Source organism: Mobula birostris, chromosome 1, assembly GCF_030028105.1.
Source record: "Mobula birostris isolate sMobBir1 chromosome 1, sMobBir1.hap1, whole genome shotgun sequence".
Taxonomy (NCBI): domain Eukaryota; kingdom Metazoa; phylum Chordata; class Chondrichthyes; order Myliobatiformes; family Myliobatidae; genus Mobula; species Mobula birostris.
The window spans coordinates 228,598,760-228,625,921 of record NC_092370.1 but is presented as its reverse complement, the minus strand read 5'-3'; the positions used below and the strand labels follow the sequence as shown (position 1 = coordinate 228,625,921).

The following is a 27,162-nucleotide window of genomic DNA, read 5'->3' as shown; positions in this document are numbered from 1 at the left end:
AAAATTGTGTGAGGTGTAAATAGACTAGATGGTCAATATCTTTTTCCTAGGATTGAAATGCCTAATAGTAGAGGGCATGTAGTTAGAGTGAGTGGGGCAAAGTACAAAGGATGTGTGCGAGGCAGGTTTTTGTTTTTTTTTTACGCAGAGAGTGGTGACTGGCCGGAATATAGAATAAACTACTTGCAGTGATGGTGGATACAGACAGCATGGAAGCTTTTAAGAGATGTAGGTACAGGAATATGCAGAGGGGGTAGGGATATGGTCAATGTGAAGGGAAGAGGGATTAGATTAAAGATTTAAAGTTTTAAAGCTTTAAAGATTAGCTTCACTTGTCATATGTACATCAAGACATTGAAACATACAGTGAAATGTGCTGGGGCCAACCCACAAGTGAGGTCATGCTTCCAGCGCTAATATAGCATGTCCACGTCTTATGAACAGTAACTGACACTTCTTTCAGAATGTGAGAAGAAACCAGAGCATCTGGAGAAAACTCCCACGGTCACAGGGAGAGTGACAAATCCTTACAGACAGTGGTGGGAATTGAACCTCATACTGTAAAAGACAAGCTTTCCACTGTATCTTGGTACAGTACGTGTGATGATAATAAACCAATACATCCCTCCTATAATCAGTTTTCTTCTAAATCAGACTCCATCCCAGCAGAAAAAGCTTGAAGCACTCAGCATATCAGGTCACATCTGTGGGAAGAGGAAAAGAGTCAATGTTCTCACAAAGGGTCTCCAACTGAAACATTGACTTGCCTCTCTTCCCACAGATGCAGCCAGACCTGCTGAGTATTTCCAGTATTTTTTGCTTTTGTTTTAGATTTCCAGGAACTGCAGATTCTTTTTTTGATTTTCACCATCTTATAAATACAGGGACTCACTATTCAGCAGCATTGTGTCAGCATCCTTTCCATTTGGGTTACTGAAATCCAATAAAACCAGATCAAAACTCAGCTGATATGGAGGAGGGAGGAGGTAAACGAGAAGACACAATACAGAATTTCAATTGAACGTATAGTAACCATTGATGAAGAAAAGAAGATTTTTAAGCTTGGGGAAAAAATCGGCTTTAAAGTCCTTTTTCTTTGTCAATCTTTTTATTAATATCAAAATGTTAAACATAACATCGTATTAATACAAAGCTATTGGGATTACACTGTTAATAATTAACATATATAAATATAAACTCAGTTGGCACACAGGTATTAAACCTCCCAAAATCGTACAAAATACGAATATAATATACAAAAAACAGAAATAGCATGAAAAAGGAAAAAAAAACAAAAGAAACTAATCTAAACAATGTTAACCAACTAAACTAAGGAAAAGAAAAAGACATGGGCTGTTGTGTAACATCAAAAAGAACCATTAGTGTCATTGACTCCGCTCCTCTCTGCATATATGTAAAAGAAATAGAACAAGTTTGGAAAAGGTCAAATTACATCATATGGAAGTGTTGAATAAATGGCCTCCAAGTCTTTTCAAACTTAATAGAAGGATCATAAATGACACTTCTGATTTTCTCTAAATTTAAACATAACATAGTTTGAGAGAACCAATGAAATGGGGTGGGAGGATTGATCTCTTTCCAAATCAGCAAAATGGATCTTCTAGCCATTAATGTAAAAAATGCAATCATCGACAAGCTGAAGAGGTTAAATGATTTGGTTCTATCATTGGTTAACCAAAAATTGCGGTAATAGGGTAAGGTTGTAAATCAATACACAGAACAGTTGAAATAATATCAAAGATATCTTTCCAGTATTTTTTCAAAAAAGGACAGGACCAAAACATATGAGTTAAAGAAGCTATCTCAGAGTGACTTCTATCACGTACAGGATTTATATGGGAGTAATAACGTGCTAATATATCCATAGACATATGAGCCCTATGTACTACTTTAAACTGTATCAACGCATGTTTAGCACATATAGAGGATGAGTTAACTAATTGAAGAATTTTTTCCCATTGTTCAATAGGTAAAGTAAGCTTAAGTTCCCTTTCTTAATCATTCTTAATTTTATTAGATACATCTGGACGTATTTTCATAAATATATTATAAATAGTTGCTATCATACCTTTCTGAAAAGGATTTAAATTAAAAAACTTTTCCAAAATACCCGTTGGATATAGATTCAGGAAGGTAGGAAGAACAGTATTTAAAAAGTTTCTAATCTGTAAATATCTAAAGAAATGGGATCTAGGCAACTTATATTTATTAGATAATTGTTCAAAGGACATGAAACAATTATCCAAAAATAGATCACGAAATCGTAATGTACCTTTGGTTTTCCAAGCCAAATAGACTTGACCCATAATAGACGGTTGAAAAAAAATTAGATATAATAGGACTTGCTAGAATAAATTGATTCAACCCAAAAAATTTTCGAAATTGAAACCATATTCGTGAAGTATCTTAGTGGATTATCCATTTGTTTATGCAATTTAGAAAGAGCAAAGGGAAGCAAAGTCCCTAAGATAGAACCCAGTGAAAGCCCTTGTACAGACTTACATTCAAGATTTACCCAATGTGGACTTGAAATTATGTCCAAGTCCCATGACCAAAATTTTAAATATTGAGTATTAATTGCCCAGTAGTAAAGTCTAAAATTCGGCAATGCCAAACTACCCTTCTTTTCAGACTTTTGTAAATATCTTTTACCTAACCTAGGATTTTTACTCTGCCATATATATGAAGAAATTTTAGAATCAACATTATCAAAAAAGGATCTCCGAATAAAAATTGGCACCACTTGAAATAAATACAAGAATTTAAGTAAAATAATCATCTTGACAGCATTGATCCGAACTATCAATGACAGAGACTTTGATGGCCATTTGGTAAACAGATGTTTAATCTGATCAATTAAAGGTAAAAAAAATTAGCCTTACATAAATCCTTGTGTTTTTTTGTAATTTTAACCCCTAAATAAGTAAAATAGTTGGTAACCAGTCTAAATGGTAAACATCCATAAATTGGAACCTGCATATTTAAGGGAAACAGTTCACTCTTATTAAGGTTCAATTTATAACCAGAAAAATTACTAAACTGATCCAACAAGGATAAAACTGCGGGAATGGATTTCTCATGATTCGAAATATATAAAAACAAATCGTCTGCATGTAATGATAACTTATGTATCTCATTCCCACGGGTAATACCAAGGATATTAGGCGAATCTCGAATAGCAATTGCTAAAGGTTCTAGAGCGATATCAAATAGTAATGGACTAAGAGGACATCCCTACCTAGTACCCCAAAATAAGCGAAAAAAGGGAGATCTTTGATTATTAGTAAAAACCGAAGCTACAGGGGTATGGTATAACAATTTAATCCAAGATATAAATATCGGACTAAAACTAAATTTCTCAAGCACACTAAATAGATATGGCCATTCAACTCTGTCAAAAGCTTTCTCAGCATCTAATGAAATGACACATTCTGGAGTACTAAGTGAAGGAGTATAAACAATATTCATTAATCTCCTAATATTAAAAGATGAATAACAATTTTTAATAAATCCAGTTTGGTCCACAGAGATAATTTGAGGTAATGCCTTCTCTAACCTAGTTGCTAATATTTTAGAAAAAATCTTAGAATCTACATTCAGCAGGGATATTGGTCTATATGATGCACAATCAGTAGGATCTTTATTTTTTTTAGGATTAAAGAAATAGAAGCTCCATAAAATGATTGTGGTAATTTACCTGATCTAATTGCTTCTTTGTAATGTAAGCTCATGAAATCGGAAGAGGAACAAAAATTCAGAAAGGAACCAGAAGTCACGACACTGCAGACATTTTTGTAGTTCTAAGTCAGCCCAATTGAAAAAATTAATAGTAAAAATCCCCCCACCCTCCACCCACAAAGACTCGAGACTAAGCCAGAAAAAGGCCAGAGAATAAACTACCACTAAATCTACCCCCGTTTCTCCAGAAGGAGACTCCAAAGATATATGTTTAAAAGAGAACCACCCGAAATCCAAAGAAAATTAAACACTGTACTATAACAATCTTCATATTGTGGTTTCTAAAATGAGACAAAAGAGTAAGCGCCAATACATATTATTAGTCATTTACAAACATGAAAAATTTAAAATGGCACTTCAAAAGAAAAAAGGAATTATGGGACGAGGAACATGAAAAAATGGCGCAGAAAAAAAACAAAAGATATTATGAATGAAGGAAAACAAATCGCCGTGTTGATTATATGAAGCAAAAAAAAACACAAGATATTCCTCCAGTGTAATAGAAATTCACCATCAAATCATTAATAACATTGTCAAAAATCAAATAGTTAGAAATTAGCAAAATAAGAAGAAATGAATTCATCAACAAAAAAACCTTTCATTGAAATGTGAAAAATACCTACACTACTAACCAAAAACGAAAATCTTGAATTTATAAAGGTCCATCTTCATAAGGTAATTATAGGCTTTAAAAAGAAGCACGTAAAAACAGAGCTAATACTGCGAGAGCCATACATTAACTAGAGCGAAGTATCCGTAGCAGTTGGATAGTGCTCATCCAAGAAACCTTGAACAGCACTTGTGGAATAAAAGATACGGCATGGTCCTTCCAGAGGAGAAATTCTTAAACGCGCAGGGTACAATAAAGCTGGTCTGAGACCTTTTTGGTAGCATTCCGACATCAGAGATTTGAAAGCCAACCGCTCCTTCGTCACTTCTGGACTAAAATTCTCCACGAGACGGAATTCATAATCTTGAAATTTAATCATAACTTGTTGATGGGCAATTCAAATGAGATGCTCTTTAACGTGAACACAATGGAAATAGATAACCACTGGTCTCGGTTTAGACCCCAGGTCTGGTTTTCGATGAAATATACGGTGAACGCGATCAAGCAATGGAGGGCCATCCGGAAATTCAGAGCTAAATGCATCCTTTAAAAGTTGAGAAAAGAATTTTAAAGGGTCCCCTTCCTCGACATCCTCGGGGAGACCAATTATACTTAAGTTCTGTCTTCTGGATCGATTTTCAAGATCAATAATCTTGGATTTAAAATTCTCCAGCTGTTTAGACCTCGAAGACGATTGTTGTTCCAAACACTCAATTTTCAGATCTCTCTTCTGAGTTTCGTCGTTCAATTCTACAATTTTGCTTTGTTGCTGTTTATAACTTCGTAACCAAGCGATTCCAAACAATCCTTAATTGACTTTAAGTCTTCTTTAAAACTTTGATGTTGTTCATCAAATTTTATACTTAGAAGATTCAACAATGTATCATAAGTTAATTCAGTTTGCTTAGGTTCACCTTTTTTCTTCCCGTTACAGTCGGAATCTTTCCCATTTTTAGGATCTCGCCCTTTACCATATAACCATATAACAATTACAGCATGGAAACAGGCCATCTCGGCCCTTCTAGTCCGTGCCGAATGCTTACTCTCACCTAGTCCCACCGACCTGCACTCAGCCCATAACCCTCCATTCCTTTCCTGTCCATATTGCTATCCAATTTAACTTTAAATGACAGCATCGAACCTGCCTCAACTACTTCTGCTGGAAGTTCATTCCACACAGCTACCACTCCCTGAGGAAAGAAGTTCCCCCTCATGTTACTCTTAAACTTTTGCCCTTTAATTCTCAACTCATGTCCTCTTGTTTGAATCTCCCCCACTCTCAATGGAAAAAGCCTATCCACGTCAACTCTAGCTAACCCCCACATAATTTTAAACAACTCTATCAAGTCCCCCCTCAGCCTTCTACGCTCCAAAGAATAAAGACCTAACTTGTTCAACCTTTCTCTGTAACTTAGGAGATGAAACCCAGGTAACATTCTAGTAAATCTTCTCTGTACTCTCTCTATTTTGTTGACATCTTTCCTATAATTCGGTGACCAGAACTGTACACAATATTCCAAATTTGGCCTTACCAATGCCTTGTACAATTTCAACATTACATCCCAACTCCTATACGCAATGCTCTGATTTATAAAGGCCAGCATACCAAAAGCTTTCTTCACCACCCTATCCACATGAGATTCCACCTTCAGGGAACTATCCAACATTACTCCTAGATCACTCTGTTCTACTGCATTCTTCAATGCCCTACCATTTACCATGTATGTCCTATTTTGATTCGTCCAACCAAAATGTAGCACCTCACATTTATCATCATTAAACTCCAACTGCCATCTTTCAGACCACTCTTCTAACTGGCCTAAATCTCTCTGCAAGCTTTGAAAACCTACTTCATTATCCACAACTGTCAGATATTAAGATCATCTGCATACTTACTAATCCAATTTACCACCCCATCATCCAGATAATTTAGACCTTGTACTTATTTCTTTGCTCATTTCTTCAAATTTCACAGTCAAAGCTCAAGGATAATTCAATAGTATAAATCTTTTAGTGTAGGTAAAAATAAATTAAATAAGGGTGATCATAGGTTAAAAAAAAAGTCACGGTAATGGAGCGAAGCCAAAATTAATCTCACTCCATGAGCACCTCCTGAAGAATTCGGCTTTAAAGTCATAAAACATTTCAAGACACATGCTCAGAAGCGCGACACGCCTGAACAACTGGTGCCCTGTCGCACTCACCTCAATAACAAGCAAATGCTTTGAGAAGCTGGTCAAGGACTACATCTGCAGCATGCTACCACCCAAACTGAACCCCCTACAATTCACCTACCGACACAACAGGTCGACAGATGACACAATAGCTACTGCTCTAAATACTGCCCTTACACATCTGGAGAAGAAGGATGCTTATGTGAGAGTGCTGTTCTTGGACTACAGTTCAGCATTCAACACCATAATTCCATCCAGGCTTGACAAGAAGCTCAGAGACCTCAGCCTTGACCCTGCCTTGTGCAGCTGGATCCTGGACTTCCTGTCAGATCGCCGGCAGGTGGTAAGAGTGGGCTCCCTCAGCTCCACCCCTCTGACTCTCAATACAGGAGCCTCTCAGGGCTGTGTACTAAATCACCTCCTTTACTCCCTATATACTCATGACTGTGTCGCCACCCACAGCCCTAATCTGCTAATTAAATTTGCCGACAACACTACATTGATTGGCCTAATTTCGAACAATAACAAGGTGGCCTACAGGGAAGAAGTCATCTCTCTGACACAGTGGTGTCATGAAAACAACCTCTCCCTCAATGTTGCAAAAACAAAGGAGCTGGTTGCAGATTACAGGAGGAATAGAGAAAGGCTAACCCCACGTGACATCAATGGATCTGGAGTTGAGAGGATAAACAGCTTTAAGTACCTCAGCATCTACATCACCGAGAACCTCACGTGGTCTGTACACACCAGCTGTGTGGTGAAAAAGGCACAACAGCGCCTCTTTCACCTCAGACGGTTGAGGAAGTTTGGTATGGGCCCCCAGATCCTAAGAACTTTCTACAGGGGCACAATTGACAGCATCCTGACTGGCTGCACCACTGCCTGGTTTGGGAACTGTAACTCCCCTAATCGCAGGACTCTGCAGAGAGTGGTGCAGACAGCTCAGCACATCTTTAGTTCTGAACTTCCCATGATTCAGAACATTTACAAAGACAGGTGTGTGAAAAGGGCCCATAGGATCACCGGGGAACTGAGTCACCCCAACCACAATCTATTCCAGATGCTACCATCCAGGAAACAGTACTGCAGCATAAAAGCCAGGACCAACAGGCTCCAGGACAGCTTCTTCCACTAGGCCATCAGACTGATTAAGTCACGCTGATTTGAATGTATTTCTATGTTACATTGACTGTTCTATTTATTATAAGTTACTATAATTGCACATTACACATTTAGACGGAGATGTATCGTACAGATTTTTACTCCTCATGTATGCGAAGGATGTAAGAAATAAAGTCAATTCAATTCACTTAACAAGATACTTGGATAAATGACAGGGCATTTGATAAAATGAAAGGTTTTATGAAAAATTAAGAAATAGGCAAGTGAGTTTTAAAAAGTTCAAGAGGTTTAGTGAATAAATTATAGAGCTTACAGCCTTTGCAGCTGAAAGCAGGTCTATCAGTTGCGGGTTTAATATATATTGGAATGATACTGCTAACGTCTCAGAGGATTTTAAGGCTGGAGGAGCTCACAGAGATAATGAGGGTAAGCCCAAAAGGGATTTTGAATTATAATTGGGATGTTACTGAACTGTGAACAAATGTTGGGTGAACTGAGCAGTGTAATTTAGGATAATAAAAACAGGAAATAGCGGAAACACTCTACATATACTGCCTGATCTGCTGGAGGAGTAACAGTATCTGAAACTTTCCACCAATGCTGCCTGGTCTGCAGATATTTCCAGTGTTTTCTGTTTTTGTTTTAGATTCCCAGCATCTGCAGTTTTTGATTTCTCCACATCAGTGAGACCTGACATAGATTGACAGGAATTCCCAGTGGCCAGCCATTCTAATACTACTGCCCATTCCCATATGTTGGCACATGGCCTCCTCTCCTACTATAATTAGGCCACGCTGAGGATGGAGGAACTACATCTCATATTCCGTCTAGGTATTCTCCAAGCTGACAGTACGAGCATCGATTTTTCTAATGTTCGATAATTTCTCCCTCGTCCCCCATCTCTCTTTTGCCATTCCCCACTCTGGTTCCCCTCTTACTTCTTTCTCTTCTCCTTGCCTGCTCATCGTCCTCTGGTGTCCCTCCATTTTCCATTTCTTCCATGATCCACTCTCCTCTCTAAACAGATTCCTTCTTCTTCAGCCCTTTTCCGATCACCTCACAACTTCATACTTCAACCCCACTCCCCCACACATCCACCTTTCTTTCCAGTCCTAATGAAGGCTCAAATCCTGGAACGTCAAATGTGTAGAAGCTCCATAGATGATGCCTAATCTGCTCAGTTCCTCCAGCACTTTGTGTATGTTCCTGCAGTTTTTGCATTTTCATTTGCTACTAAAATTTAGGACATGGGCATCAGAATTGGTAAATGTGATGAGAGTAAAATTCCACACTTTCATTAACTTGGAAAACAAAACAAACATCATCTCCCCACAATGACTCCCTGGGGATTAAGTGAGAAGCTGAGAGGTAATGTGTAGCTACAGTTATGGGAATATAATTTTTCTCCCTGAAGTGGTGGAATCAAGCAGAGGTTAAGATCTGGCTGCAGTAAGCCTAACAAATAAAAGATGCATAATTCAGCTCACACTCTCAATACCGAGGGAGTACTCTGCTGTCAAAAGTGCCACTATACAATTAAAGATGGTAAGCAGAGATCTTGCCTGTCTCTCCAATAGGCAAAGAACCAAGGTTTAAGCTGGAATTAAGCACTACAGAACTGCAGGCATTTCTGAATCAAAATCTTTTTTTAAGCAACTGAGGACCAAGATTGATGAGGACGCTCCAAGAGCTGCTGCAAATTATTATGAGCGGAATGGTGGTGTAGTGTAACACTGTTAGAGCGCCAACAACTCAGGTTCAATTCCTGCCACTGACTGTAAGGATTTTGCATCATGACCATGTGGGTTTCCTTTGCATGCACTGGCTTCCTCCCACATTCCAAAGATCATAAGGCATAGGAGCATAATTAGGCCATTTGGCCCATCAAGTCTGCTCCACCATTCAATCATGGCTGATCCTTTTTTTTTCTCCTCAACCCCATTTCCCAGTCTTCTCCCTGTAACCTTTGATGCCATGTTCAATCAAGAACCTAAGAATCTTTGCCTTAAATACATCCAATGACCTGACCTCCACAGCTGCATGTGGCAACAAATTCCACAAATTCACCATCCTTTGGCTAAAGAAATTCCTCCACATCTCAGTTTTGAAAGGGCGCCTCTGTATCCTGAGGCTGTACTCTCTTGTCCTAGACTCTCCCACTATGAGAAACATCCTTTCCACATCTACTCTGTCACGGCCTTTCAACATTTAAAGGTTTCAATGAGATCCCCTCTCATCCTTCTGAATTCCAGCAAGTACAGACCCAGAGCCATCAAACATTCCTCATATGATAACCCTTTTATTCCTGGAATCATCCTTGTGAAACTCATCTGGACCCTCTCCACTGCCAGCACATCTTTTCTAAGATGAGGGGCCAAAACCGTTCACAATACTCAAAGTGAGGCCTCACCAGTGCCTTATAATGCCTCAGCATCATATTCTTGCTCTTGTATTCCAGACTTCTTGAAATGAATTCTAACATGGCATTTGCCTTCCTCACCACTGACTCAACCTGCAAGATAACCTTCAAGGTGTTCTGCACAAGGACTCCCAAGTCCCTCTGCATCCCAAATTCCTGGATTTTCTCCCCGTTTAGAAAATAGTCTGCACATTTATTTCTACTACCAAAGTGCATGACCATGCATTTTCCAACATTGTATTTCATTTGCCACTTTCTTGCCCATTCTCCTAATCTAAGTCCTTCTGCATCCCACCTGTTTCCTCAATACTACCTGGCCCTCCACCAATCTTTATATCATCTGCAAACTTGGCAACAAAGCCATCTATTCCATTATCTAGATCACTTATATACAGCATAAAAAGAAGTGGTCCCAACACCGACCCCTGCTGAACACCACTAGTCACTGACAGTCAACCAGAAAAGGATCCTTTTATTCCCACTTGCTGCCTCCTACCAATCAGCCAATGCTCTAACCATGTTAGTAACTTTCATGTAAAATCATGGGCTCTTAACCTGGTAAACAGCCTCATATGTGGCACCTTGTCAAAGGCCTTCTGAAAGTCCAAATATACAACATCCACTACATTCCCTTTATCTATCCTACTTGTACTCTCCTCAAAGTATTCTAACTAGTTCATCCAGCAGGATTTTCCCTGAAGGAAACCATGCTGACTTTGTACTATCTTGCCCTATGTCACCAAGTACTCCATCACCTCACCCTTAACAATTGACTCTAACATTTTCCCAACCACTGACGTCAGGCTAACTGGTCTATAATTTCTTTTCTGCTGCCTTCCTCCTTTCTTAAAGAGTGGAGTGACATTTGCAATGTTCCAGTCCTCTGGCATTATGCCAGAATCCAACGATTTTTTTTTGAAAGATCATTTCTAATGCCACCACAATCTCTAATGCTACCTCTTTCAGAACCCTAGGGTACAGTTAATCTGGTCTGGGTGACTTATGTACCTTTAGGTCTTTCAGCTTTTTGAGCACCTTCTCTCTTGCAACAGTAACTGCACCCGCTTCTCTTCCGAACAAGGACGTTCGGGTTAGTAGGTTAATTGGTCACATGGGTGACACTGGGCGGTGCAGGCTCATTGGGCTGGAAGGGCATGCTACTGTACTGCATCTCAAAATACAAAATAAATAAATAATAAACTCAATTGGCCAAACGGCCTCTTTCTACATCACCAGGAAATGTGTTTTTTGCTGAGTTTTTAGCAGTGGAAGAAATTAAAACAAAGTATTGAGATTCTGATTGTACATCAACATATACAATGAAATGCTTTGTGTTAACAAACAGCATATCTAAGGATGTGCAGGAGGTAGCCCACATGTGTTGCACACATTCCCATGCCAACAAACCATGCCCATCATGTTCAACAGAACAACAACAACAAACAAGAGAACTACAGAAAGTAACCCCTTTCTCATCCCCACTACAATCCCATCCACACAGCAGAAAGGCTGCCAATGCCAGAATTGACTTCAAGTCCTTGTCCGCAGATTCTCAGTCTGACAAACACTGGACCTCTGGACTTTGCCAGGTTTGACCTTCAGACCTCTACTCCCGGACTCATGCAGACCTCGTTTGACCTTCGGGCCTTGACTTCCAGACTCACAGACACCTGCAACCCCGGTGACCTGAAGAGGGTGTGATCACCGGTCCTCATAACTCCCACCTGTACCCGGGACCTGTCACATGTACTGACTTCCAACCTGGAACACGGGGATCATTGCCTGTGACACGACTTCCAGAATCACTGGTGTTCAACCACTCAAACTCCTGCCCAGATACTTAATTTATTATCCCTTGACCTCTAACTCACACTCATCCCTGTCCCTAAACCCTAACCCAACCCCTAACTCCAATATCTGGTTTCCCTCTCCTTAAGTCCACAATCAGTGCCTTGGTCTTATTGACATCAAGTGAGAGGTTGTTATTATAACAGCACTCAGCCAAATTGTCATTCTCTCTTCTGTATGCTATTAGTGTTCTCTTGCTTTTTTATACTCCATTACTACCTTATTTGTTCCTAGCAGCTATACCTTATAGCAACTCCCTTTTTTTCTTAACCAGGACTTCAATCTCTTGAAAACCAAGATTCCCTAAACCCGTTATCCTAACTTTTTTTTCTGACAGGCATATACAAGCTCTGTACTTACAAAATTTCACTTTTGAATGCCTCCCACTTACCAAATACACCTTTACCAGAAAACCACATGTCCTAATCCACACTTGCCAGATTCTTTTTGATACCATCAAAATTGGCCTTTCTCCAATTTAGAATCTCAATTTGTGAACCAGGCCTATCTTTTTCCATATTTACTTTGAAAGTAATGGCAGCATGATTACTCGAAGCAAAGTGTTCCCCTAAACAAACACCTGTCACCTGCCTTGTCTCAGGAAATCAAATATTGCACACTCTCTCAATGGAACTTCTACGTACCAATTAAGGAAACTTTCCTGAACACATTTGACAATCTATCCCTTTTTATAATCTTACAATATGGGAATCCCAGTCAAATGAGGAAAATTAAAATCACCTACTTTAACAAACTTATGATTCTTGCAACAATCTGTGATCTCTCTAAAAATGTGTTCCTCTGAATCCCACAGACTGTTGGGTGGTCTATAATATAGCCCCATTAACGTGGTCATACTGTACCTTATTCCTCAGTTCCACCCATAAAGCCTCACTAGATGAGCTCTCCAGTCTATCCTGACTGAGTACTGCCATGACATTTTCCCTGACTAGTAACACCACCCCTTTAATCCATCCCACCCTGTTACATCTAAAACAGTGAATTCCGGAATACTGAGCAGCCAGCCCAGCCCTTCCTGCAACCAAGGCTCACTAATAGCTACCATATTGTGATTCCATGCATTGATCCATGCCCTGAGCTCATCTGCCTTCCTAAATACCTCTTGCATTGAAATATACGCAACTCAGGACATTAGTCGCACCATGCTCAATCTGTTGATTCCTTACTTTGTCTGAGGTCTTAATAAATCCGTCACCACAAACCCTCCACCATCTACTCTGGCACTCTAGTTCCCATCACCCTGCAACTCTAGTTTAAACCCGATCGAGCCAATAGCCAGAGACTTACTCCCAGGGCAGAAATGGCTAACACAAGGGGCATCATTTTAAGGTGATTGAACAGAAGTATAAAGGGAATGACAGAGGTAGTTTTTTTGGCTTTTTTTTTTACACAGAGAATGGTAGGTGCATGGAATGTGCCGCCAGGAATAGTGGTAGGTACATTAAGGGTATTTGAGAAACTCTTAGAAAGGCACATGGTTGATAGAAAACATAGGGCCATTTGGGAGTGAAGGGATAGATCGATCTTAGAGTAGGTTATAGGACCGACACAACATTGTGGGCCAAAGGACTTGTACTGAGCTGTGCAGTTCTATGTTGCATAACTCACCTGCTTGAGTCAGTCTGTCATCCTCATCTTTTTCACGATAACCTTTCTGCTGTGATTGCAAGAGGCTGTGCTGCAAAGTTACTCGTTCCTGTTCAGTCTTCAACAGTTGATCGCGCAAATCATCTATCTAAATTCACAGATAAGACTCAGTGGATCAGTAGAGCATTACCGTTTTTGCATTTCACATCTTTTCAACATGCAAGTCTTTTCCGTGTTAAATAGTAAACGTGCCCAGAATTAAATAGAAAATTGCCAGAAAACTTTCATATCTTGAATAATAAACAACAGCAAAATAAAAAAAAATATATCTGGCAGCCTTTCAGAAACAATTACGAATATACTTGTCAGTACAAGAGAAAATATCAGACACCAAATCAAGATTCAAACAAAGGCACCAAGCACTGAAACAACTTTCTTGCAGCAGGCACAATTAGAAAATACTGGAAAATTTTAGCAAGCCAGGCAGCACCTGTGGAGAGAGAAACATTAATTTAGATTAATTTCCAGCATCTGCATTTTCTCTTTACAATGGTGGAGATTAACTGTATCCTAAAATAGAAGGAAACATTGCAGTGATTCGATCGCTGAAACATACGGAAACATAAAGGTGGTTTTAGATTAAAGCATTCATTTAGATACCCTCCTCTTATTACGACCATCAGGGAGGAGGTACAGGAGCCTGAAGGCACACACTCAATGATTTGAGAATAGCTTCTTTCCCTCTGCCATCAGATTTCTGAATGGACACTACATCACTACGTTTTTGTTTCTCTTTTTGCACTATTTATTTCATTTAACTTTTTAATATATACACTTACTGCAATTACAGTTTTTTTATGTATTGCAATGTACTTCTGCCGCAGAACAACAGATTTCACAACATATGCCAGTGAAATTAAACCTGATTCTGATTATGATTAGATTAACTGAATAAAACAGCCACATTAAAAAAAACTGCTGTAGGAACTTAGCGGGTCAGGCAGTAGCCGTGGATGGAAATGGGCAAAGTTTTGATCTGAAGTCTGAGATTCTGACAGTATGATAAATCAAGGAAGAGGAAAATTACTATGACACTTTTTCAGGAAGTAGTCATAACATTAAAATAAATGCTACTGGAGTCATTAGTCAAAAGGGAGAGGAAGAAACAAAATGAATTGTTGGGGAAACTCAGTGGGTCAGACAGCACCTGGAGAGGGGAATAGGCATCTGACACTTGAGTCAAGACTCTTTATTTGGACTGGAAATCTGAAGTAAACAGAAAATACAGAAACACAAATGAGGTCCAAGTAAGTTTATTTTCAAAGTACGATTTACATATGTTACCATATACAACCTTGAAATTCATTTTTTTGCAGGCATTTATAGGAAAATAAAGAAATACAATAAAATTTATGAAACAAGTGGGAGGAGCTAAAGATGGCACCAGAGGTTTTAGTGGACCTGGGCAACTTCTTCGAGTTCATCCTCGAAACAGTTTAAATCTTCTGGTCTCATATCTTTTTCTCCCTTTTCAAGGTGGCTGGGGTCCTGTCAGAGTCCATAATCCACAGCTGCGCTCAAACTACATTCTTCAGAACTCATCAAGTGGCCTGCCTTTCAGGATCTCCAGGAGCGGCTTGGAAGACATGCAACTTTGGGGTGTGGCCCTGTGTGGTCCTGTGGACGACCCAATTCCCTGCCAATGTCACCAACTGAAGCGTCGCAAGAAATCGAAACATCAAAACGGTGGCTGTGACTGTTGGAGGCCTCTGCACTTGAGTGATCTCTCTCTCCTGTCTCCCTCTCTGCCTCTTTCACTCTCTCTCTTTCCCTCTCTCTCTTTCCATGGTGTAGAGAGAGTCTGCTGGTTGTAGAGTCAAAATAAGCAATGCTGCAGACTGTAACATCAAAACAGTGAGCTTAGCCTTCTCTCTCACTGTGGCAGGAGCAATATTTCTCTCTCCCTCATTAATGAGAGAGAGGGCTTGTTGAGATGTCAAAGTGTTGGGATGGAAAGTAGTTTTTGATGGTCTATAGATCATGATCTCCTGGGGCTTGCTATTGTTTGCTGGGTGGTGCGGGGGGCTGATGCTTTTTGCTAGAACAAGTGGAGGGAGGGGGTGGGGGTTTTGGGGTTCTAACATTTTTCTGTTATTCATTTTTGGGGTTCTAACATTTTTGGGGTTCTAACATTTTTCTGTTATTCATTTTTGGTTTTTCTCTCTCTCTGTTTTGTGGATTTCTGCCAAAAGTAAGTATTTCAGGTTGTGTACTGTCTACATTTTCCGACATAAAATTGAACCATTGAACAATATACATTAACAAAGACTTGACAAACTACTAATGTGCAAAAGACAAACTGTACAAATAACTAATACTGAGAACATGCGTTATAGAATCCTGGAAAGTGAGTGCAGATTGTGGAATCAGTTCAGAGTTGAGGTGAGTGAGTGAAGTTATCCACGCTGGTTCAGGAATCTGATGGTGGAGGGTAATAATTGTTTCTGAGTTTGGTGGTGGGACCCAAGGCTCCTGTACCTCCTTCCCGATGATAGTATTGAGAAGAGGGCACCGTCTGGATGGTAGGAGCCCCTGATGATGGATACGGTTTTCTTTTACTTTTTCTTCCTTCATATTATTTTGATCAGATAGTGCAAAGTTTCTCAAAGCTCTTCACCAGTGTTATTGAACAAAAGCTGCCATCGAGCTAATTGGGCAGAAATTAGTATAGTTTAGTCAAAGAGTAATGTTTTAAGAAATGTCTTAAAGCAAGTAAAGTTCAGGGAGATAACTTTAGGTCTTAAGAAACATAGGGCTGATATTTGGGAAAATTATGGGATGAAAGAATGTAGATCAGGGGAACACATTAGTGTAGAGATTAGTATAACACAATTACAGTACCAGTGACTGGGGCTCAGTTTGAACACTGCCTATAAGGAGCTTGTACGTTCTCCCCCACGACTATGTGGGTTTCCTCCAGGTTTTCCATCCTCCTCCCACATTTCAAAGACGTACAGGCTAGTCGATGAATTGATCACCTGGGTGTTAATGAGTGGCACAAGCTAGCTGGGCTGAAGGAACCTGTTACCATACCATATCTATTAAAATTAATCATGCATGAGGTAGAGGTCAGATTTGCTGATTGCAATTTCCAAGAAGCCGAAGCACTGTTAGTAACTACAGAGCCACAAAAAAGCTAAGAGATGGAGGGCCATGAAAACAAAGGCGTAAATTTGGACTTTGAGTTTAGGGTCTGGAGTACATCAGTGAGTACAAGCCAAAAAGTGAATTAAGCATGGTTTGAGTGACTTTTTGAATAACCCCTTGCTGCAATGGTAAACTGACTTTTCAGCTTCAGTGAAGGAGGTGGTGTGGTGGCAGCTTCAAGTGGAAGAAGTGCTACAACTCCTCCTTTACTACCATTCAGGGACCCAAACAGTCCTTCCAGGTGAAGCGACACTTCACCTGTGAGTCTCTTGGGGTCATCTACTGTATCTGGTCCTCACGGTGTGGCCTTTTGTCTATTGGTGACACCCAACATAGATTGGGAGACTGCATCGCCAAGCACCTACACTCCGTCCACCAGAAAAAGCAGGATTTCCCAGTGGCCACTCATTTAAATTCCATTTCCCATTCTGACATATCAATCCTTGGCCTCCTCTACTGTCACAATGAGGCCACACTCAGGTGAGAGAAGCAACACCTTATATTCTGTTTGGGTAGCCTCCAACCTGATGACATGAACATTGATACTCTAACTTCCAGTACTACCGCCCCCCTGCCCCCTTCACCATCCCCATCCCCTTTTCCCTCTCTCACCTTGCCTGCCCATCACCCCTCTCTCTGGTGCTCTTCCCCCTTTTCTTTCTTCCATGGCCTTCTGTCCTCTCCTGTCAGATGCCCCCTTCTCCAGCTCTGTACTTCTTTCGCAAATCAAAACTTCCCAGTTCTTCATTTCACCCCTCCTGGTTTCACCTTTCACCTTATGTTTTTCCCTCCTCTTCCCCCACATTCTAACTCTGACTCATCTTTTTTTCACCAGTCCTGATAAAGGGTCTCAGCCCAAAATGTCAACTGTACTTTTTTCCATAGATGCTGCCTGGTCTGCTGAGTTCCTCCAGCATTTTATGAGACTCTTGAAACTAACCTGCCTATTTCAGATACTGGGGTACCTGAGAGACTAAATCACACTCTAGGTTCACCAAAGCCACAAGGAGCTGACTTTATCACAGACTATGCCAAATATGAGCTTTAAATTTAAAAACTGTGGACAATACTGTGCTTGGAAAATCTTATTTGTTTCTTCTTTTCCTCAACTTCAGACCGTGTAACAAATTGTAATTATTGGCAGAATGTACCAGAGAACTAGTAGATGAATATGTATAACATGTTCAGTTCTAACTTCTCCTCATTCTGTGTCTAATGGTGCAGAACATTCACTCTGTTTCTCCTCTACTGGAGCTGCCTTATGTGGAGTGTATCCAGAATTTTCTGCTGTTATTTCAATTCTCCACATTCTGGAGTTTTTTTCTTTACTTTTCAAACATTTTCTCCACAATGATCTAAAAATTGGACTTTCATAGCAAAGTCAAAGTAAATTTATTATCTAAGTATGTATATGTCACCATATATACTACCTTATATTCAATTTTTTCCAGGCATTTACAGGAAAACAAAATATAGAAGAATTTCAAAGATTCAAAGTGCATTTATTATCAAAGTATGTATGCGGTATACAACCCTGAGATTCGTCTTCCCACAGACAGTCATTAAACAAAGAAACCTTGGAACCTGTTCAAATCATAGTCATATTTTATTGATTATTAAAGAAAAGCATCAACTCCGTTCCTCCATGCACAGATAAAACAATCGCACAAACAGCAACAAAAAAAAACGAGCAATAAACACAAAATATAAAACACAAGATTGAAAGAGCCAAGGCATATTCAGCTCAGCTGAGTGTTTGTTATCCGAAGGCCATACCGATTCAAAATCACCCAAAATAGCAACAAAAAAAGAAGCAGCCAGAAACCACGAACACATCAAAAAGTGAACTACAGAGTCCAATCCACAAAGCCCATCAATTAAACCATGCCCAAGACTCAAATTCTCCAACAGCACCGAGGGAGAGAGAGAGACCATCAGAATTGAAACCTTCCTCCGGAAGCAACAAGTGAGAGGGAGAGAGAGATCGTCACACGCAGACACCTCCTTCCAGCAGTAGCGAGCAACACGCTGGTAGACAGTGATGAGTATGCTGTCTCCTTCTGAATTGATTTCAATCTTCCACAACATTTTAATCAGTAAGAAATGGAGTTGATCTTAAGCTCGCACTCCATCTCCAGGCTCTTGGCCCTGAGGTTGCACACCTCACAGAACACCCACTGAGACAGCAAAGTGCCAGATCACTTAATCAGCCCAAAAACATACCACCAAAATGTAGATCATAGGCTCCACAAGTAGCAAAACGCATTTGAAAGAAAATGATGTAAAAGAAATGAAAGAAATAGTTTCGTGAATCATCTGAAGGATTTTGCCCTGGTTGTGCTGTTTGCTGACGTCATCTTCTTCCGGATCCAGATTTATGACAAATTATACATAAAGATTGACAAGCAACTAACGTGTAAACAAAGACAAATATGCAAATTAAAATTAATAAATAATAATGAGAACATGAGATTCACAGTTCTTGAAAGTGTGTCTCTCGGTTGTGCAATCAGTTCAGTGTTGAGGTGAGTGAAGTTATCCATGCTGGTTCAGGAGCCTGATCATTGTTGGGTAAATAACTGTTCCTGAATCTAGTGGTGTGTGACCCAAGGCTCCTTTACCTCCTGCCCAATGGTAGTAGTGAGAAGAGAGCATGGCCTAGATGGTGGGGGTCCTTGATAATGCTTCTGCTCTCCAGTGGCTCCTTATAGATTCACTCAACATCGGGGAGGAGTTTTCCTGCAAGGACCGGGCTGTACACACCACTTTCTGGAAAGGGGTGTGGAGGTGAGTGCGAGTTTTGCCAGTAATACCTTGATCAAGAAAATGAATATCTAAAAATAGTTAACTGGGAGAAAAAATCACCTATCAAAGATCCACTCTCATCTTTTCCCTCTAAAGTGCAAGGCAACTGAGATGTATGTCAAAATCAGCTTTGATAGTTGCCATTCCCAATGCCAGTCAGCAGGTGGCGAAACCTTTGCAGCAGTATATTTGTACAGCAAGCTTATACTAAACATCATTCAACAGCTAGAATCAGTATGTCTCAGCTCACGGATCTGTAGCACAGCCAGGCATACACAAAATCCAGAAATAAAAAGGAAAATGGTACAAGCCCTCACTGATGGATACGGCATCCATCATCGAGGACATGCTCTCTTCTCATTACGACCATCAGGAAGGAGGTACAGGAGGATGAAACACACACACATTTTAGGAACAGCTTCTTTCCTTCCTCCAGCAGATTTCTGAATAGTCCATAAACCATTGAATACTACCTCACTATTCTGCTCTCTTTTTGCACTACTTTTTTTATTTCTTATTATAACTTGTAATTTTAAACAAAGAACATGGAACAGTACAGCACAGGAACAGACCCTTTGGCCCACAATGTTGTGCCAAACCAAATAAAATAGTAATCAAATGGCCAACTAAACTAATCCCATCTACCAACACAATGTCCATATCCTTCCATTTTCCTCACATTCATGTGCCTATCTAAACATTTCTTAAAAGTCCCTAATGTATCTGCCTCTAAGACCATCCCCAGCAGCGCATCCCAGGCACCCACCACTCCATGTAAAAATCTTGCACCCCACATTTCCTTTGAATTTACCCCCTCTCACCTTAAATGCATGTCCTTTGGTATTAGACATTTCAACCCTGGGGAAAAAAAAGAGTCTCTACTCTACCTATGCCTCTTATAATCTCATATACATCTATCAGATCTCCCTCAGCCTCTGCCACTCCAAAGAAAATACACTGTTTATCCAACCTCTCATGATAGTACATGCCCTCTAATTCAGACAACATCCTGGTAAACCTCTTTTGCACCCTCTCCAAAGTCTCAACATCCCTCCTATAAGGGGGTGACCAGAACTGTAACTAATACTCTAGATGTCACGAAATACCTGGGGGTGCATCTGGATGACAGACTTGAGTGGAGCGCCAAAACAGAGGCTATGTACAAGGGCCTGAGTTGCCTCTACTTCCTGAGGAGACTAAGGTCCTTTGGAGGGTGCAGGCCTCTCCTTCACAAGTTCTACCAGTCTGTTGTCACCATTACATTCTGGGTGAGCTGCCCATGAGGGTCTATTTTTATGTATTACACTGTATTGTTGCCTCAAAACAACAAATTTCATGACATTGTCAATGACGATAGATGTAAATTTTATTCTGATTTTGAAACACTAAGAATGCTACCGCAGGAAATGCTTTAAGATCCCAGATGACTTCTCCAGCAACACAGTGGAATCCATTGTAATAAGAACAGACAACTCATATGTTGACACATTAAAGTTGCTGGTGAACGCAGCAGGCCAGGCAGCATCTCTAGGAAGAGGTACAGTCGACGTTTCAGGCCAAGACCCTTCGTCAGAACTCAGCCCAAAACGTCGACTGTACATCTTCCTAGAGATGCTGCCTGACCTGCTGCGTTCACCAGCAACTTTTATGTGTGTTGCTTGAATTTCCAGCATCTGCAGAATTCCTGTTGGTTGTGTGTGAACTCATACGTTGATCCTGATTTTTAATGGGTACACAATATACCTTGAAAAATATTACTAATTCTAGACAAATAAAACAAGGGTCATGAGTTCAATGTCACCATGACTATGGGATGAACTTTAATTAATCAAGTAATTTTGAATATGGTAACAAATGTTACTGATTCAATGGAGCAATCATTCTGTCAGCAACATCAGACACCAGAGTTCATTTGTGCACGGCTGTTAGCAACTAAACAATGCTGTTTGAAGCTCAATGTTTGTCTGCTCTGAAAACTTTATTTTAAAATTGATGCTAAAAGATCAAATTAGACTACAGGCAAATGGGACCTCAATTTAGCTTTTCACCTGAAAGGTGTCCTCTCCTACACACTTGTATTATATAGAGTTGTCACCATAGACAGCATGTTAAGAAAAGGGGAGGAGGGGAAGGAGGGGAAGGAGGGAGAGGAGGGGGAGGAGGGGGAGGAGGGGGAGGAGGGGGAGGAGGGGGAGGAGGGGGAGGAGGGGGAGGAGGGGGAGGAGGGGGAGGAGGGGGAGGAGGGGGAGGAGGGGAGAAGAGAAAAAAAACACCAAGTATTGTGAGCAGTTTTGGACCTCTTATCTAAGAAAAAGAAGAACTGGCATTGGAGAGGGTCCAGGGGAGGTCCATGACGATGATTCCCAGAATGGAAGAGTTAACAACTGAGGAGTGTTTGCCAGCTCTGGGCCTATATTCGCTAATGTTAAAGGCCTAGATAGAGTGGATGTGGAGAGGGTGCTTCATATAGTGGGCCACAGCCTCAGAATAGTGGGATATCCCTTTAGGACAAAGTTGAGGAGGAATTTCTTCAGCCAGAGGGTGGTGAATCTGTGGAATTCATTGCACAGATGTCAATAAAGGCGAAGTTATTGGTTATACAGGTTTCTCCCGCCATCCGAAGGTAGAGAATTCCTATGAAACAGTTCGTAAGCCAAAATGTCATAAAGCAAAGTAGCAATTACCATTTATTTGTATGGGAAAATTTTGTGTGCGTTCGCAGACCCAAAAATAACTTACCAAATCATGCCAAATAACACATAAAACCTAAAATAACAGTAACATATAGTAAAAGCAGGAATGATATGATAAATACACAGCCTATATAAAGTAGAAATATTTTTCCACAATCATTACTGCACTGTTCTCTGTAGCAAAAATCTCACTCAAGCGCCATCGGCAGAAAATCTCACGCAAGCGCTGTTGGCAAAAACACGGCGCAAGCGCTCTCCAGTAACCTTTAAACTATGAAGCTGCCAAATCATACCAAATAACACGTAAAAATACACAGCCTACATAAAGTAGAAATAATGTATGTACAGTGTAGTATCACTTACCGGAATTGGTTCAGCGACAAGCACACTGATGATGGTGTGTTAGACTGAGTCGTCGCAGGTTGGGTGGTGCAGTGGCCCCTCCCCCGCCCCTCCAGGCAGCCAACCGATACCGATTCGCAAAGCTTGCAGGGGTGCAGCGGTAGCCGGGAGGCACACAGCACATCTTTAAGAGAAAAGCCGAAATAAACATGCTAATTAATTAGGTGCCACCCGGCACGTAATTGTCGGCCCAGATCAGTGCCGATTTCCGATTGCGTCGTCTCTGATCTGGGCCGACAATTACGTGTCGGGCGGCACCTAATTAATTAACATGTTTATTTCGTCTTTTTTCTTAAAGATGTGCTGTGTGCCTCCCGACTACCGCTGCATTCTCCGCGAATCGGTATCTGTCCACGGCCTGGGTGTTGGGGTGGTGGGACACTGGGGTGTCATCTCATCGTCTGTTTCCATTAGAGCAGGCAGCTCATCTTCTCCTATGACTGCCCGCCTCGATATCGAAGGTCAAGGTTCGTCGTCTGCTGTGGCTGATATGGAAGGCTTGCTTGACTGCTGAGCCTCGTGCATTTTTCTATCATACAGTTCTTTGTAAGGACTCAAACCATCTTGCAAATATCCCCTAAACCATTGCAGCAAAAATTTCACGCAGTTGCTTCACGTTCAGTTCGCTGCTGCATTCGGTTTCGATTGTTATCCTTTCTTCTTCCAATTGCATCAGCTCTTCATCTATCAGTTCTTGGTCATGGGATGCCAAAACCTCTTCAACATCATGTTTGTCAGTTTCCACAAGCCAAACTCACTTTGTCCTTGCTTCGTTCACCATGATCGAAACGCTTAATTATGTCTAGTTTTACGCTAAGTGTAACACTCTTACGAGCTCTTTTAGGCTTTTCCAATACCATAGAACTCATCTTGCAAATGGCTGCTCACAGGCACGTGTTTAAGCAATGCTGGCTAGAACACAGTTCCTGGGGAGAGCGGTTGCTCAGGGCGCTGATTTTTTCACGCGCTGATTTTTTATCGCGCGCTGCTTTTTCTCGTAACAGTAAAAACATCTTCTGAAAGCGAAAACAGGGAACTAATGCAGGTCTTCGTAACAGTGAGGTTTCGTAAAGCGAACATTCGAAAAGCGGGGGACACCTGTATTTAAAGCAGAGGTTGACAACTTCTTGTTTAATAAGGGTGTCAAAGACTACATGGAAAAAGCAGGAGACTGAGGTTGAGAAGGATAATAAATTAGCCATGACAGAAAGAATCAGAATCAGGTTTATTATCACCGGTACACACATCAAAGTTGCTGGTGAACGCAGCAGGCCAGGCAGCATCTCTTTGGGTCTCAGCCCGAAACGTCGACTGTACCTCTTCCTAGAGATGCTGCCTGGCCTGCTGCGTTCACCAGCAACTATGATGTGTGTTGCTTGAATTTCCAGCATCTGCAGAATTCCTCGTGTTTACGTTATTATCAATGGCATGTAACGTGAAATTTGTTAACTTAGCAGCAGCAGTTCATTGCAATACATAATCTAGCAGAGAAAAAAAATAATAACTAAAATAGAAAAATTAATAATAAACAAGTAAATCAATTATGTATATTGAATAGATTTTTTTTAAAAACGTCCAAAAACAGAAATACTGTATATTAAAAAAAGTAAGGTAGTGTCCAAGATTCAACATCCATTTTGGAATTGGATGGCAGAGGAGAAGAAGTTGTTCCTGAATCGCTGAGTGTGTGCCTTCAGGCTTCTGTATCTCCTACCTGATGGTAACAGTGAGAAAAGGGCATGGTACAACTATAGAAGTTTTTGAGTGTATTTGTTGACATACTAAATCACTTCAAACTCCAAATGAAGTATAGTTGCTGTCTTGCCTTCTTTATAACTACATCAATATGTTCTGAGCAGGTTAGATCCTCAGAGATCTTGACACTCAGGGACTTAAAGCTGCTCATTCTCTCCACTTCTGATCCCTCTATGAGGATTGGTATGTGTTCCTTTGTCTTACCCTTCCTGAAGTCCACAATCAGCTCTTCCATCTTACTGACATTGAGTGCCAGGTTGTTGCTGTGGCACCACTCCACTAGTTGGTATATCTCACTCATGTACACCCTCTCATCACCACCTGAGATTCTACCAACAATGGTTGTATCGTCAGCAAATTTATAGATGGTATTTGAGCTATGCCTAGCCACACAGTCACATGTATATAGGGAGTACAGCAGTGGGTTAAGCACACACTCCTGAGGTGCACTAGTGTTGATCGTCAGTGAGAGGGATATGTTATCACCATTCCACACAGATTGTGGTCTTCCAGTTAGGAAGTCGAGGATCCAGTTGCAGAGGGAGGTACAGAGGCCCAGGTTCTGCAACTTTTCAATCAGGATTGTGGGAATGATGGTATTAAATGCTGAGCTATAATCGATGAACAGCATCCTGACGTAGGTGTTTGTACTGTCCAGGTGGTCTAAAGCCGTGTGGAGAGCTATTGAGATGGCGTTTGCCGTTGACCTATTGTGACGACAGGCAAATTGCAATGGGTCCAGGTCCTTGCTGAGCCAGGAGTTCAGTCTAGTCATGACCAACCTCTCAAGGCATTTCATCACTGTCAATGTGAGTGCTATCAGGCAATAGTCATTAAGGCAGCCCACATTATTCTTCTTAGGCACTGGTATAATTGTTGCCTTTTTGAAACAAGTGGGAACTTCTGCCTGTAGCAGTGAGAGGTTGAGAATATCCTTGTATATTCCCGCTAGTTGGTTGGCACAGGTTTTCAGAGCCTTACCAGGTACTCTATCAGGACCTTTCGCCTTGCGGGGGTTCACTCTCTTTAAAGACAGTTTAACATCGGCCTCTGAGACAGAGATCACAGGCTCATCAGGTGCAGCAGGGACCTTCACAGCTGTAGTTGTGTTTTCCCTTTCAAAGCGTGCAGAATCGATGGGCTGAATGGCTGTTCTGCTTCCATCTCTTGTAATCCTAGGACGCATGTCCATAACACCATAAGACATAGGGGCAGAGCTATATCCAGCATTAACCCTCAGCATTACATTCTTGTTTTTATATTCTCATCATCTCAAAATGAATACTAACATTGCATTTGTCTTCCTTTCCACTAACTCAATATGCAAATTAACTTTTAGGGAATGCTGCACAAGAATTTCCAAGACCCTTTGCACCTCTCTTTTCTTTTGAATTTTCTTCCCATTTAGAAAATAGTATACACCATTATTCATTCCACCGAAATGCATTACTGTACACTTCCTTACACTATATCTGACACTTCTTTACCCATTCTCCCAATCTGTTTTAGACCTTCTGCAGGTTCCCAGTTTCCTCAGCACTACCTGTCTCTCCATCTATTTTTGTATCATCCACAAACTTTGCCACAAAGCCATCAATCATGTCATCCAAATCACTGATATATAATATGAAGAGAAGTGGAACACCACTAGTTACTGCCAGCTAACCAGGGAGGGGTCCTTTATTCCCATTCTTTGGCCTCTCACTAGTCAGACAATGTTCCATCTATGCTAGTATCTTTCCTGTAATACCCATGGGGTGTTATCTTGTTAAGCAGCCTCATGTGTAGCACCTTGTTAAAGGCCTTCTGAAAATTTCAGTAAACAACACTCACTTACTCTCCTTTGTCTACTCTGCCTGTTACTTCCTCAAATAATTCCAACATATTTGTCAGACAAGATTTCCCCTTAAGGAAACCACATTGACTTTGGCCTATTTTATCATGTGTTTCCAAGTATCCTGATATCTCATCCTTAATAGTGGATTCCAACATCCTTCCAACCGCTGAAGTCAGGCTAACTGGCCTATGATTTCCTTTCTTCTGCCTTCCTCTCTTGTTTAAGAGTGGAGCAACATTTTCAACTTTCCAGTTTTCTGGAACCATTCCAGAATGTAGCAATTCTTGAAATATCACTACTAATGTCTCCACAATCTCTTCAGCTATCTCTTTCAGAACCCTGAGATGTACTCCATCTGATCCAGGTGACTTACCTACATTCAGACCTTTCAGCTTCCAAAGCACCTTCTCCTTAGAAATAGCAACTATATTCACTTCTGCTCTCTGACACTCTCACTGGCATATAGCTAGGGTTTTCCCACTGCGAAGACTGACACAAAATACTTATTAAGTTTGTCCACCATTTCTTTGTCTTCCATTACTACCTCTCCAGCATCATTTTCCAGTGGTCCAAAATACACTCACGTCTCTCTTTTACTCTTTATATACCTGAAAAAGCTTTTTTGGTATCCTCCGACATTATTGGCTAGATTATCTTCATATTTCATCTTTTCTCTCCTTATGGATTTTTTAGTTGCCTTCTGTCGGTTTTTAAAAGCCTCTCAATCATTTATCTTCCCACTAATTCTTGGAATATTATATGCCCTCTCTTTTGCTTCTATTCTGTCTTTGACTCCCCGTGTCAGACAAGATTGCAACATCCTCCCTTAAGGATACTTCTTCATCTTTGGGATGTATCTATCTTGCATCTTTCGAATTGCTCTCAGAAACTCCCGCCTTTGCTGTTTTGCCATCATCCCTGCT

At 40.7% G+C, this 27,162-nt stretch overlaps 1 protein-coding gene across 6 annotated transcripts in view; it reads right to left on the bottom strand.

Annotated features, from left to right (window-relative positions):
• LOC140205546 (centrosomal protein of 128 kDa) overlaps positions 1–27,162 on the bottom strand; it is a 642,143-nt gene that overhangs the window by 470,423 nt on the left and 144,558 nt on the right. For all 6 annotated transcript variants that reach the window (XM_072273171.1, XM_072273204.1, XM_072273166.1 and 3 more), the window contains one exon: positions 13,562–13,688. In XM_072273171.1, the coding sequence (XP_072129272.1) occupies positions 13,562–13,688 (127 nt within the window). The remainder of the gene's footprint in view (positions 1–13,561; positions 13,689–27,162) is intronic.